This window comes from Bos grunniens, chromosome 26 (genome assembly GCF_055505025.1).
Source record: "Bos grunniens cultivar Pamir isolate PY7600 chromosome 26, Bosgru_T2T1.0, whole genome shotgun sequence".
Classification (NCBI taxonomy): Eukaryota; Metazoa; Chordata; class Mammalia; order Artiodactyla; family Bovidae; genus Bos; species Bos grunniens.
In genome coordinates this window covers 25,949,302-25,964,397 of record NC_141190.1, presented here as the reverse complement: position 1 = coordinate 25,964,397, position 15,096 = coordinate 25,949,302, and the positions used below count along the sequence as shown (strand labels likewise).

The following is a 15,096-nucleotide window of genomic DNA, read 5'->3' as shown; positions in this document are numbered from 1 at the left end:
CTAGAAAATACAACAACTCAAAAGTTTTCTTGGACAATAAGAAAAAAACAAATCTACAGTCTAGAAAGAAGGTGTTATTAGGCAGAATTTTCAGAAAATAAAAGCCATCACAAAATGATTTTTTATTATATTGCCTAAGATACCACAAAATAGCAGTCACTATCAAAGAATAAGATCAAATATAGTCCCTTAACAGAGGAAGGAGGAAAGAGTTACTTTGATCTCCAAGATTCCTTTAAACAATTCGATTCCCCTTCTATTAAGTGACCACTTGGGATGCTGAGATTGTAGACAATGCCTGGCACAGAGCAGGCACTCAATAAATGTTTGCTGAATGAATTATTGGCTTAATGAATTAATGTTGGAGATGGCAGAGAGAAAGTTTGGGGTCTGAAAACAGAGCCTGGTGAGTGATCTAGAAACAGAAAGAGAATGACACTTCCCCTAGCCTATGCTGTCCAAGTGTTTGCTAGTCAGCTATAGCTATTTAACATTAAATTAATAAAAGTTAAATAAAACTGAAAATTCAGTTTTTTCACCATACCGGTGGCTACTGTATTGGGCAGTAGAGATCATGAAGAATTTTCATCATTGCAGAATGTTCTATTGGACAGAAATGAAAGAAGCAAAGGAGACTCTGGGAACCATGGATAAGAACCTGACCTTTACTTGCCGGCAGGCCAGGTACCCTCCATATAGCCATCATTGGAGTTCCAGGTAGGTAGTGAGAGGGAAAGGAGAACAAAGATATAAAGGGAGATCCAACAGGACCTCAGCCAACAGGCTTGGGCACTGGAAGAAAAGCTTCCAGAAAAAGTGACTAGAAAAGAAAAGTTAACTGATTCAAATTGTTTATCCATTTTAACTAGTATTTGTTTTCTGTATCCTAATTCAGTGTCAGGGACATAGAAAGGGTTGAATGGTATTTAAGAAAGGGTTGGCTGGTATTTAATTATTCTACAGAGGTAGAATAATTCAGAAATGCCATTACCTGGCATAGATTCAAGTATTAAAGTCTACACATTAAGAGAGAGCTACATGAATAAGTTGACTGTCTGGTGGCTCAGATGGTAAAGTGTCTGCTTATAATGCAGGAGACCCGGGTTCAATCCGTGGGTTGGGAAGATCCTCTGGAAAAGGAAATGGCACCCCACTCCAGTACTCTTGCCTGGAAAATCCCATGGATGGAGGAGCCTGGTGGGCTACAGTCCATGGGGTCACAAAGAGTTGGACGTGACTGAGCGACTTCACTTCACTCACAAGAAAAGAAAAAGTTTTTTTAAGTCACAGGATACCTCTGGCCTTGATTTAGAGACACCTGACACAAACACCTCTTTGCAGGACTTCTACTGGCCCCTGTTCTAGCAAACGTGGAGTTCTAGGAGCCAGAAGGTGATAAATTTGGTTTAGCCGATCTTCAAGCCTCCGCAACCACCAGGCATCCCCAAAACCAAATCCTTGAATGAATGAAAATGTGCTTTGTATGTAACTGAAGTATCTCCATAAATGGGTATCGCTCTGACCAGGCCATTTCTATTAATATACTGAATCTTTGTTAATTGGATATGAAGGATTTTCCCTTCTTCAAAGGGAACACAGTGGTGGGTTGACACATCATGATCCAAAAAGACAGGGACTCAAGCATTAGTCTACATACTGAGAAGGACAGTAAACCCCACTTTGCCCTTCTAGTGGAGAGTGTTGAAGGATCCCTCTGTCTGCCCAGTGCTTAGATGTACACTGAGTAAAACTTTTTTTTTTTTTTTTTAACCTGAGAAATCCACTAGCAGGGAGCTGACAGGGGCTGGGGGAAGGGAAGGTACAGTGAAGCATGTTTACCACTGATCTCTTCCAAAATCTAAAAGCATTACCTTTGGAGTTTAGAAAAATTCCAAAGCTATACTTTCAAAATTCATCTGACAATAAATAATAATACTTTTACTTTACACAGACTTCCTGTGAAGCATCTTTCTATGCCACTGATACATATGAGCCTACTATGTGCCAGTTTGTGACACAGGAGGCACCTTCCAGAGGCATGCTGTTATTCAAAATAGCTTAGCTTTCATGATTTTTTTTTATTATGTACTGGATATAGATATTTTTGCCTTGAAAACATGTAGCAAACCTATAAAGTATTATCGCTTTTCCATGTTACACATGAGGAAATGAAGGCTTAGTTAGAGGCAGATTCAACTGCCTAAGGCTGCAAGCACTAATGTTAAAACAGTCTGTCTGACTTTTGAGTTCACATTCTTAACCAGTATATGCTTTGTAGATGCATTACATTATGTAAATAATGGTACAGAATTATTGATTTCAATTTCATGTTTTTAATGAGTATCCTATTATATCACCCCTCCTCTGGTCTTCAAAAATGAAATTTGAATACATGTGGGGTTTGGTTTTTCTGATCTATTTACCTTTAGAAACAGGAAAAATAGGGAGGAGGATTTTAAAAGGTATACTTCTGCATGCAAATTTATATGGCAGAAAGTGAAGAGGAACTCAAAAGCCTCTTGATGAAAGTGAAAGAGGGGAGTGAAAAAGTTGGCTTAAAGCTCAACATTCAGAAAATGAAGATTACAGCATCTGGTCCCACCACTTCATGGGAAATAGATGGGGCAACAGTGGAAACAGTGTCAGACTTTATTTTCCTGGGCTCCAAAATCACTGCAGATGGTGACTGCAGCCATGAAATTAAAAGACGCTTACTCCTTGGAAGGAAAGTTATGACCAACCTAGATAGCATATTCAAAAGCAGAGACATTACTTTGCCAACAAAGGTCCGTCTAGTCAAGGCTATGGTTTTTCCTGTGGTCATGTATGGATGTGAGAGTTGGACTGTGAAGAAGGCTGAGCGCCAGAGAATTGATGCTTTTGAACTGCGGTGTTGGAGAAGACTCTTAAGAGTCCCTTGGACTGCAAGGAGATCCAACCAGTCCATTCTGAAGGAGACCAGCCCTGGGATTTCTTTGGAAGGAATAATGCTAAAGCTGAAACTCCAATACTTTGGCTACCTCATGCAAAGAGTTGACTCATTGGAAAAAACTCTGATGCTGGGAGGGATTGCGGGCAGGAGGAGAAGGGGATGACAGAGGATGAGATGGCTGGATGGCATCACTGACTCAATGGATGTGAGTCTGAGTGAACTCCGGGAGTTGATGATGGACAGGGAGGCCTGGCATACTGCGATTCATGGGGTCGCAAAGAGTTGGACACGACTGAGCGACTGATCTGATCTGACTGGATAATAACCACTATACAAGTAAGTATGTGTATGTGTGTAACCAGATTTCAGCTATATTTTCTCTATTTAACATGTGAAGTGGGGTAGTGGTAAAGAATCCACCTGCCAATGCAGGAGATGCAAGAAACATGGGTTCAATCCCTGGACTAGGAAGATGCCCTGGAGTATGGACAGAGGTTCATGACATTGTACAGAAGACAGGGAGCAAGACCATCCCCCAGAAAAAGAAATGCAAAAAAGCAAAATGGATGTCTGAGGATGCCTTATAAATAGCTGTGAAAAGAAGAGAAGTGAAAAGCAAAGGAGAAAAGGAAAGATATACACATTGAATGCAGAGTTCCAAAGAATAGCAAGGAGAGATAAGAAAGCCTTCCTCAGTGATCAGTGCAAACAAACAGAAGAAAACAATAGAATGGGAAAAACTAGAGATCTCTTCAAGAAAATGAGAGATACCAAGGGAACATTTCATGCAAAGATGGGCTCGATAAAGAACAGAAATGGTATGGACCTAACAGAAGCAGAAGATATTAAGAAGAAGTGGCGAGAATACACAGAAGAACTGTACAAAAAAGATCTTCACGACCCAGATAATCACCATGGTGATCACTGACCTAGAGCCAGACATCCTGGAATGTGAAGGCAAGTGGGCCTTAGAAAGCATCACTATGAACAAAGCTAGTGGAGATGATGTAATTCCAGTAGAGCTATTTCAAATCCTAAAAGATGATGCTTTACAGTGCTGCACTCAAGATGCCAGCAAATTTGGAAAACTCAGCAGTGGCCATAGGACTGGAAAAGGTCAATTTTTATTCCAATCCCTAAGAAAGACAATGCCAAAGAATGTTCAAACTACCCCACAATTGCACTCATCTCACATGCTAGTAAAGTAATGCTCAAAATTCTCCATGCCACGCTTCAACAATACATGAACTGTGAACTTCCAGATGTTCAAGCTGGATTTAGAAAAGGCAGAGGAACAAGAAATCAAATTGCCAACATCTGTTGGATCATCAAAAAAGCAAGAGAGTTCCAGAAAAACATCTATATCTGCTTTATTGACTATATCAAAGCCTTGACTGTGTGGATCACAATAAACTGTGGAGAATTCTGAAAGAGATGGGGATACCAGACCACCTGACCTGCCTCTTGAGAAATCTGTATGCAGGTCAGGAAGCAACAGTTAGAACTGGACATGGAACAACAGACTGGTTCCAAATAGGAAAAGGAGTACATCAAGGCTGTATATTGTCACCCTGCTTATTTAACTTATATGCAAAGTACATCATGAGAAACACTGGGCTGGAGGAAACACAAGCTGGAATCAAGATTGCCAGGAGAAATATCAATAACCTCAGATACGCAGATGACACAACCCTTATGGCAGAAAGTGAAGAAGAACTAAAGAGCCTCTTGATGAAAGTGAAAGTGGAGAGTGAAAAAGTTGGCTTAAAGCTCAACATTCAGAAGACTAAGATCATGGCATCCAGTCCCATCACTTCATGGCAAATAGATGGGGAAACAGTGGAAACAGTGGGTGACTTTATTTTTGGGGACTCCAAAATCACTGCAGATGGTGACTGAAGCCATGAAATTAAAAGATGTTTGCTCCTTGGAAGAAAAATTATGACCAACCTAGACAGCATATTAAAAGGCAGAGATATTACTTTACCAACAAAAGTCCATCTAGTCAAGGCTGTAGTTCGTCCAGTGGTCATGTATGGATGTGAGAGTTGGACTATAAAGAAAGCTGAGCGCTGAAGAATTGATGCTTTTGAACTGTGGTGTTTAAAGACTCTTGAGAGTCCCTTGGACTGCAAGGAGATCCAATCAGTCCATCCTAAACGAAATCAGTCCTGAATATTCATTGGAAGGACTAATGTTGAAGCTGAAATTCCAATACATTGGCCACCTGATGCAAAGAGCTGACTCATTTGAAAAGATCCTGATGCTGGGAAAGATTGAGGGTGGGAGGAGAAGGACACGACAGAGGATGAGATGGTTGGATGGCATCACCGACTCAATGGACATGAGTTTGAGTGAGCTCCGGGAGTTGGTGATGGACAGGGAGGCCTGTCCTGCTGCAGTCCATGGGGTCGCAAAGAGTTGGACACGACTGAGCAACTGAACTGAACTGAACTGAGAAAATACAACCCACTCCAATATTCTTGCCTGGAAAATTCCATGGATAGAGGAGCCTGGCAGGTTACAGTCCTTGGGGTAGAAAAGAGTCCGATACCTCTGAGCACACACACACGCGTTTCTCTACTTAGTCACCTTAAATGAGTGGTAAGCTGTAGAAAAAGATCTCCTAAATATTTGAGACCCTACTGTAGAAACTTAAATGAGGTCTGCTGCTGCTGCTGCTGCTGCTGCTAAGTCACTTCAGTTGTGTCCGATTCTGTGCGACCCCATAGATGGCAGTCCACCAGGTTCCGCCGTCCCTGGGATTCTCCAGGCCAGAATGCTGGAGTGGGTTGCCATTTCCTTCTCCAATGCATGAAAGTGAAAAGTGAAAGTGAAGTCGTTCAGTTGTCTCCAACTCTTTGTGACCCCATGGACTGCAGCCTACCAGGCTCCTCCATCCGTGGGATTTTCCAGGCAAGAGTACTGGAGTGGGTTGCCATTGCCTTCTCTGAAATGACGTCTGAAACTTTCTTCAAGAAAATAAACTGGCTTCATAGGCTGCCCCTCATTTTCCTAGTGTTGTGTTAGTCACTCAGTCATGTCCAACGCTTTGTGATCCCATGGACGATGACTGCAAGGCTCCTCTGTCCATGGAATTCTCCAGGCAGAAGTACTGAAGTGGGTTGCCATTCCCTTCTCCAAGGGATCTTTCTGACCCAGGGATCAAATCCAGGTCTCCCCCATTGCAGGCGGATTCTTTACCATCTAAGCCACTTCATTTTCCCAGTTCAACATAATTATAAACTGGAGAGATTCATATTAAGTCCATTTACTCTCTGACCCTAAAACATTTCCTGTTCTTTCCCAATGCCAAGTACAGCTTCAGGGAAAGTTAATATCACATATGTGGGATGAGTTTAGCAATGTAAGTTACAGGAAGAATCAACCCCCAGGAACCTAGCCCCATGCATAAAATTGAGTGATGGCAGCACATACCTTTTAAACTTGTAGATCAAAAACACAGCCAGGCCGACAAACACTACTGACAAGAGCATAAGCATGGCTGAGCTGCTGTGCCCAGCGCCAGAGTCCACCAGCGGAGCTAGGAGGAAAGAACAGACTTGCTCATTCGGAAGCTACTAGCTGGGGGAGTATCCATTGGAGAATGAGGCCAGAGGGTCTCCAACCTTATATACAGCCTCCGATTGCCTTGCATGCTATCTTGGCAGAGGAAGCTTGGCTTCAATGATGATGGTACCCTGATCACAGCTTCTTAGGGAAAGTAAACTCCTCGCTCTGCCTGGGGAAACCTGCTGTTCCTGCTATAAATTGTACTCAGCTAAGGGGAGCAGGAATAGGGTATGAATGCTCCTTTTCTTAGACACCTGAGTGCTTGTCAATATGATTATAGGTGATAGAGTGTTTCTGTTTCTTCCTCTAGTCGATTCTGGTAAAACATGGCTGGATGGGCACATGTGGAACCTCTACATCTGAAAAGCTTTCATTAATTAGAAACAGTTAGCAAATAGGCTTTTCCAGAGAGCCAAAGGTGGGTGTTCAATGGGACATGCCTTTTTAGAATTTCTTTCATAAATCAACCACCCAGAGCTAGTCCCTCTTTTCACTTTAGATTTAAACATAATAGATTTAAACATTATAAATTGAAGGGAGTTTTAAAGTTATTTGATCTGGTCTCCCAATCAAGATTCATTGAATCAGATAACTGTAGAAATTAAGGGAGATTGAGAACTACGTTATAGATAAGAAACTGTTATACATAAGAAACATAATAAAGTCAAGGCCCAAAGAAATTGTAGGTTTTCCTGAAGATCATCCAGGAATTCAATAGCAAAGCCACTTCTAAAGATGTCTTCTTGCCATCCTAACAGGAGGGCTCAAGAAAGATGTAATTAATCTTTCTTTGCCATCACTACACAAAGCCATTTATGAGCATTTATTGGAAAGCGTTTGGTAACCATCTCCTCTGTTTTATCTCCAGGATATCAGATCACCATACCCATCTCCCCACCCCATATGCCTTCAGGCACTTACCTAAGGTCAGCTGTGTGACATACACAATGACTTGAACCCCTGGCTTCAGCTCAAACTGGACCAAGTTTTGGTTTAGAGCATTAAATAGAGTCTCTACAATCTGGAGGAAAAAAGAGAGAGAGAGAGAAGCTGCATGGGAAGTAATGTCATGTGATGGTGCCCCCTCATGGAGAAAGAAACCCGGGTCAACAGGCGAAAAATAACCTATTCAGTGAGAGGACAGGATATTGGAACATTTTTATCCATTTGGTTCTCCCAGCCCCTAGAGCCCTGTGAAGCCAAGGACAAGTTGGTATTATTTGCTATTATTGGAGAATGAGACAGAGGTGTGTCCACAGTCACCTAGGGAATTTGAGTTGACAACGGACATAAATGTTTCATTCAACTCCCAGTTCAGTGTCTTTTCATCCAAGCCTGTATAACTTTCCATAGAGAGACGTGTTATGGATCCCAGTGAAAGAAAGTCAACCACCATTAGTTCTTTAATGTGAACAAGCAACACACACAGGATAGAGGCCCCTGCCAGGATTAAAGCAGGCATGTACACCACAGCCCACTCCTCTGCTGTTTCTCTGTTAGAGACAATGGGAGGCAAACATCAAAGCAGAAGCTGCCTCCTTTTTATGGGATAATTTTTCCTCTTTACTTTTCCCCAGCAAGTCTCAGAACACATAACATCGATTTAATCACTGTGTAATTCCCACATGAAAGCTGAGGCAGACTGAGGCTGTTGTCCCTAACTCTTATCTCGCTGTACGTGCCTTAATATCACAGCTGCTATTCATCACCGTAATTACCTATTTATCTAAATGGATGGATATTGTAGCTTCCAAATATAGTTCACACATGCCACTTGCTATTTCAGAATAAAGAGGTCTTGTAAAAGTGATGTATGCATTGAGAAGCTGAATTTATATCTGGCCGATTTCAATATGCAGCCCTGTAATGCAAGGATCCACTTCATTTCCAGAGAAACTGACCATGATGGCATCTGTGCAGCCCTTGGTGGACTGTGCCCAACGTGGGATGGGGTGGCAGCTAGGTGAGTGGCAGAGGGACTTGGAAGACATCTGTACATTGATTAATTCAAAAGGGAATTTGATTCCTGCTGGCTTTTAGCAGCTCCTTTCTCACTTATTTCTAACTCATCACAGGAAGGCATGGGAAGGTAAAGCAAAGCCCATTCAAGTAAGACCCCAGCAAGAGCAGGGAGTGAGAGAGCGAGACATGGGACCACTGCCACCTTCATTCTAGGCAGGTATGCAGATCATAAGAGCTATATGCCATTTGATAAAGGCAGTAAATCACGATCCCTTTGGGGAACGCTGCTTCCTTAGTCAAAGCAAGATGAGGGAATCCATCTCTCTCCAAAGACACACGTTTAAAAGCAGTTCATTTTCTTCCTAGAAGCAGAACTTCTGTTGACCAGGCTCTTTCAAGACAGGAAGCACATTTTTGAGAAATAGACAGGGAAACTCAAATCCTTCTCTTCATCCCCCACAACCCCCCCGCCTCCCACTCCATCTCTTTTTGCCAGGACAACTCATTAGCTGGGAGACATGAGCAAGTTGCAAGAATGGCAACTCTTGGAATGAATGATTTCAGGAGTGCTTTTCTTTCTTGTGTGGCTAAATGTGCCAGTGTTTGTGCATTTGTGTTTATTCTGGTTAAAGCTGATTGCTTCCAAAGCCCTGGTGCCAGACAATGAGTGACAGGTTGATGGACAAATAGGAAAGGGTTCAGTCTACCTTTTGGGCTAGAAATGCTTTGTGTTCCCTTAGAGGGTGGTGCAGAAGAGTGTCCTAGCCAAGGTTTCTTTCACTTACTTGTTCCAGGTCCCCTTCATTGCCTTTCCTCCTCTCTGTCAAGTTCTTGGGGGGAAGGATGAACAGCTCTGCAGAAGTGGGGAGGCCAGGGAACACGGCAACGAGGATCTGGTCTTCCGGGACACTGGTTACCTGCAAAGACGTTTTGACTGAAGAGTGGGTCCTGGAGGATCCAGCCTTCCCCAAGTCAATAACACGGATATTGACTATGCATAGTTAATACAGCATTTAAGGCACAGTTTCCAATATACATTCAGGCTTCCTTTTGCTTTCCCTAGAACTGCTAAGCAGAGAATTAGTTTCTCTACCTCCTCTGCTCTTACATACACCTTTCATGAAACTGAAATACTACTATGAATGATCTGCAAAGTATTGTTTGCTGGCAACATTGGCAAAAGCTCCTCCCACATTTTCCATTTTTTCTACACTAAGAAGACTAAAGCTTCTGGCTAAAACATGAACAGACTGGCTGCAAATGAAGAATAAGAAGTTATAAACAAACACGGGAAAATGCAAATTAAAAAAAGAGCAAAGCAGTTCTTGTTTTCACTTACTAAAGCAGGGTTTTTTATTAAGTTAAAATAGCTAATATTGGTGCAGCTTCAATTAAGAGGTTTCCTCAACTGTTGCTGGCAGCACTAAAAATTGATACATGTTGCCAATTTATTTTTCAAAAGGCTTACTGTAAAGTCATAAACATATTCAGACCCTTCATTCAGAAACTGTAACTTGGAGTGTTTGTCCTAAAGAAATAATCCAAAATATAGGAAAAGCCATTTGGAGAAAGAAACACTCATAACATTACTTATAATATCAAATAAATGGGAAAATATTAAATATTTTAAAAAGTTAAGTAAATAATGTTTATGCTACCATAAAGATGATAATTAGCACAGTGAGACAACATGGAAAAATGCTTAATGAGAGCTGTATTCTGATCTAGTTCTTTACATTTCCTTGGCTACAATTCTATAAAAATAAAAATGTATACACATGACAAATAAAACAAGACACTAAAAGTTGAGTTAAGATGCTGAAATTTTAAATGAATTTTTCTATTCCTGAGGGTTTAGTAAAAGGATTATACTGCTTTTCGATAAAAACTAAATGTAAGCTTCCATTTGAGGGTAAAATCCTCAGGAAAATAAAACTCTGAATTCTTCTCTGTAAAGGGTAGTCCTATTCTTTCCTATGTGTGTCCTGAAAGTCTTTTATCCAGAACTAATCTTTTGTCAATTCAGATATGATATCAGTTCCATTCAGTTCAGTCACTCAGTTGTGTCCGACTCTTTGCCACCCCATGAATCGCAGCACGCCAGGCCTCCCTGTCCATCACCAACTCCCGGAGTTCACTCAGACTCACGTCCATCAAGTCAGTGATGCCATGCAGCCATCTCATCCTCTGTTGTCCCCTTCTCCTCCTTCCCCCAAAACCTCCCAGTATCAGAGTCTTTTCCAATGAGTCAACTCTTTGCATGAGGTGGCCAAAGTACTGGAGTTTCAGCTTTAGCATCATTCCTTCCAAAGAAATCCCAGGGCTGATCTCCTTCAGAATGGACTGGCTGGATCTCCTTGCAGTCCAAGGGACTCTCAAGGGTCTTCTCCAACACCACAGTTCAAAAGCATCAATTCTTCGGTTCTCAGCCTTCTTCACAGTCCAACTCTCACATACAGTTTTTGACTTGGCAGAAATACCCATCTCCTAGAAGTCTCCCCTGACTATCTCACCTTCATTGACCTGTTCCATGTCAGCCTCTTGCTCCTAGCACTTCAGATTTCCACGAAAGGAATTTAGATCATGCCCACAGTAAGGTATGCCTATCTGCCACAGTCTTTTCTCTAATAGGTTCTTATTGTATGTCTGCCCATATTCGGAGGAGAGGGGATGGTCTCTATGGCTACCTCACTGTTCCAAATGATGCCTGACAGTGAGGAAAGAATAAATAAACACTGGACTGAATATAAGTGGAGGGGCTGTCTCCCATTAGCTCAGCTCCGATTTGTATTTGGAACTAGAGACTGGTGTTATTTCTCAGGGATGTGATGAAGAAAAGAGAGTGCCATCCTGCAGAGAACTAGTAAGTGGCAGTCAGAAGTCTGGAAAGCCCCCCCAAAGTGGGGAGGCATCTCCAGAGAGCTCGACAAGGTTTTGCCAGATGCCTCAGTTCCCTGCTGGGAGGCAAGATGGATTTATTCTAACTAGGCAGGGAAAGTAATTTTCAGAGAACAGACTGAGGTCAGATAATCACCCAATGGAGAAAATGGGATAAGCCCAGGAGTGTCCTGGCAGGTGTGACCCCGTGTCCCAGGGAAGAATGGTCACAGAGTGCATCACTCAGTTAGGGAATGTGGAAGGAACTAACTCCAATCATACAAATCCAGCACAATCCTAGATGTCTCATAGTCAAAGGCATACAAGATCAATTTCATTTTCATCCCTCTCTTTGAACAAGTTTTTGTAAACAGATATGAAGTATGGTTCTTATAGACAGCTCCTCACAGGAATGCTCTTATATTATTATCTTTTATCTATTTTTCCTCTCTGGCAGCTTCTTTTCCGTGTCCTTCCCTGGATCTTTCTCCTTTACCTTGGAGAGCATTAGCATCCATCTCGGCCCTGCCCCCTCTCCCTTTCAGGGTGGTTGGGGGGAGGGGGCAGACTTAAAGACCTCCATGGCCTCAGTTCCAGCCTCACTACCTCCTACAGAAACCTCACTTGATCTCCAATCATATCTTTAACTCTCTTGTTTATCTTTACCCAGTTGTTTCTCAGATACTCCAGACTCATATCAAAGACCAAATCATCATTGTTCCCCAAGTATGTTTCTCCTACACAGTTGCCATCTTGATCAATGGCAAGGAAAATCCTCTCCTTTCTACTCTTATAATCAGAAAGCTTCTCCTTCCCTCTCATTCACACTACATTTTATTAGTCACCAGTTCTATTTCTCAACAGGTTAAGTTAGCCTTTGGATCTTTCCTTTTCAGGATTTTATTATTACATCTGGTTTAGACAAGTGCCGTAGTCTTTTAACAGGTCATCTCCTGTGAAATCATCCCCTACCCTATTCACTTCCCACCTCTAGAGACCATCCTCTGTATTACCACAAGATTGGGTGTCTGAAATATAAAGCCACTGATCCCATCATGATAAAACCTGAGACTGCGAGCCATGTGGCAGAGCAGTTCTCCAGAGTTCCCTTACCCTACTGCTCTCCACCCAGGCACCACTTCCCAATAAAATCTCTTGCTTTGTTAGCAAAATAAATAAAGTATTTCTTTAACCTAAATAATAAAGAAAGAACACATTTCACACTTCTCAGAACCTACAGGAAGTATGTCAAAACCCCTTTTAGCTGCTCAGACCTTTCACAAAATGATCAATCCATCCCAGCATAACATCAGTCACACCTGCCCTTATAACTTATAGATTGGCTAAAATAAACTGTCATTTATCAAATATGCTGTACTTACCATAGGCCATGGCTTTGCACACGCCTTCATTGTACCTGAGAGACATCATCCTGTCTCTGTTAACTACCGTTTATCCTTTAAAACAGAGTTCAAGTATTCCCTCCAAAGACTATTCCACTAGTTCACAAGTATTTACTGAATCACAAATATGTGTCAAGCCTGAACTTTTCTAGATAGAGTGAATTGCACTTTTCTCCATGCTCCTTTGAAATGCTGGCCATGCCTCTCTCATAGAATTAGTTGCACATTAGACTTAAATTTGAATTGACCATGTTTTATCCATCATTATACTCTAGTGCCTAGGTCTGAGCAAATGGTTAACAAAACCATTTCAACTTGCTCTAAGGAAAATATGCTGTTGTCGTTCAGTTGCCAAGTCATGTCTGACTCTTTGTGACACCACAGACTGCAGAATGCCAGGCTTGGTGCTATCACCCTAGAGTCTGCTGGCATGCTCTAATTCCTAGCTTGTCACCTTCTGACTGCGACATATGGTCAATGGAAATCTTGAAGTCTGATTGTCTGGTTAAAAACAACAACAAAAGGGAGGGGATATATGTATACCTATGGCTGATTCATATTGAGGTTTGACAGAAAACAACAAAGGTCTGTAAAGCAATTATCCTTCAATTAAAAAACAAATAATTTTTTTAAAAAGCAGCAACAAAAACAACAAACAAACAAAAGCTCTCTAAACTTTGGTGGGCCAAACGAGTGAGTGACATTAGTATATACTTAAGCAGTGGTCCATCAATCATTTTATTAAAGGGCTCAATCTCCTGTCTTAGAAAAATGCAGGAGAAAGATGGTGCCAATTTCCCATCCTCAAACATGGATTAATTGTCTTTATCTCTCTCTTCTGAATCTCTCCATCTTTCTTTTCCATCCTTCATTTCCTCTACCCTTCTCTCTCTTTTTACAGAGCAATAATCTTTATTTAACTGTAGAATGGTGGTCTGAATCATGAAAATGCCTCTGGGACCACACCATCTGGTTCTTTATTCAAGAAGATTTAAGCAAAGATAAAGTCAACTTACTTTCACCAGAGCCCGCTTGATCACATTGGCAATATCTTGCCTCCACTCTGGAATGTCAGGATTGTGGTAATCCAGATTAGGAGAGAAAGATAAGAGCTGGGACTGGAAGTATTCTGCAAGGAGAGAGCATGTGTGAGTGAGGCTGAGAGAGGCTGCGATAAGGTGGGGAGACTCCACCATCTTTGTGCTTTAGGAAAAGGGCTTCCATGTGGCCTCATCTCTAATTCTGTCTTTTCAGCCTGTCTCTTGGCTTCTAAATGAAGTGGGATTTGGTGACTGGAAGTCACCTACTGGAAGTAGGTTTGTGCTCCTACCACTTTTTTTTTTTTAATCTTAAGAATTTCTTCTTGTAAATAAACATCCAAAATGCAAGATAATTGTGAAACTTGAGGAAAAGGAGACTTCTGCTGCTACAGGTAGTCATGTAGAGGCAACAATAAAGCATTAATAAATTGAGCTAGATTAGAATGGAGCTTTTTCTTGTTCCATCGATACTGCTGTATCTAGGCTGTGGGTAACATTTGGTTTCTTGATCTGATTGGTAGATACACAGGTCTGTCCACTTTGTGGTAATTCATGAAACTGAAACATTATCTGTGTACTTCTCTGTATTTTAATTTTTTAATTGAAGTATGGTTGATTTACAATGTGGTGCTCATTTATGCTATACAGCAAAGTGACCCAGTTTTATACAGATATACATTCCATTATGGTTTATCCTAGGAGACTGGATATAGTTCCCTACGCTACACAGTAGGACCTTATTGTCTATCCCTTCAAAATGTAATAGTTTACATCTACAAAGCCCAAACTCCCAGTTGCACTCCAATAAAAATGTTTAAAGTCTTCCAGGTGCCCAGTGAGAGAGCCTGAACCTCAAGTTTGCAGAGTTGTAGGAAAAGGCGCTCATCTGGGGTGAAGTGGAAGATACAAACTGAGTCAAAGTTTATAGTTTAAAGTTTATAGTTTAAAGTCACATACCCTAGTATAACTTTCCAGAAAATCCTGTTTTCTAGGATTTTCTTTTGGCTTTCTTTTTTTCTACAGTGGCTGTTTTTTGGGTCTGAGGGAGGTTCACTGAATGGTGATAAAAGCAGTTTGATTGAAAATTAACTTAATAATTAAGAATGGTCCTCCAGGATAAAGAACAGAATGGTGATTCTGTTTACCACTCTCCTGCCTTGTTTTATCCTTATATTCTTAGCCTTATTCTTATCCTTTGCAGCAAAAGATGTTAGAGTCTCCAACAACAAACAAAACACATCGGTTATGTATAGTTCATCTCAGTACTTAAGCTATGAGTTCCTCAAGAGCAGATACTGTAACTCCTCCA

At 41.4% G+C, this 15,096-nt stretch overlaps 1 protein-coding gene across 10 annotated transcripts in view; it reads right to left on the bottom strand.

The window, feature by feature from the left end:
- SORCS3 (sortilin related VPS10 domain containing receptor 3) overlaps positions 1-15,096 on the bottom strand; it is a 633,389-nt gene that overhangs the window by 5,938 nt on the left and 612,355 nt on the right. For all 10 annotated transcript variants that reach the window (XM_086377568.1, XM_086377569.1, XM_086377575.1 and 7 more), the window contains 4 exons: positions 13,764-13,876; positions 9,253-9,384; positions 7,427-7,526; positions 6,371-6,476 (listed from right to left, as the gene is read on the bottom strand). In XM_086377568.1, coding sequence (XP_086233694.1) covers positions 6,371-6,476; positions 7,427-7,526; positions 9,253-9,384; positions 13,764-13,876 — 451 coding nt within the window. The remainder of the gene's footprint in view (positions 1-6,370; positions 6,477-7,426; positions 7,527-9,252; positions 9,385-13,763; positions 13,877-15,096) is intronic.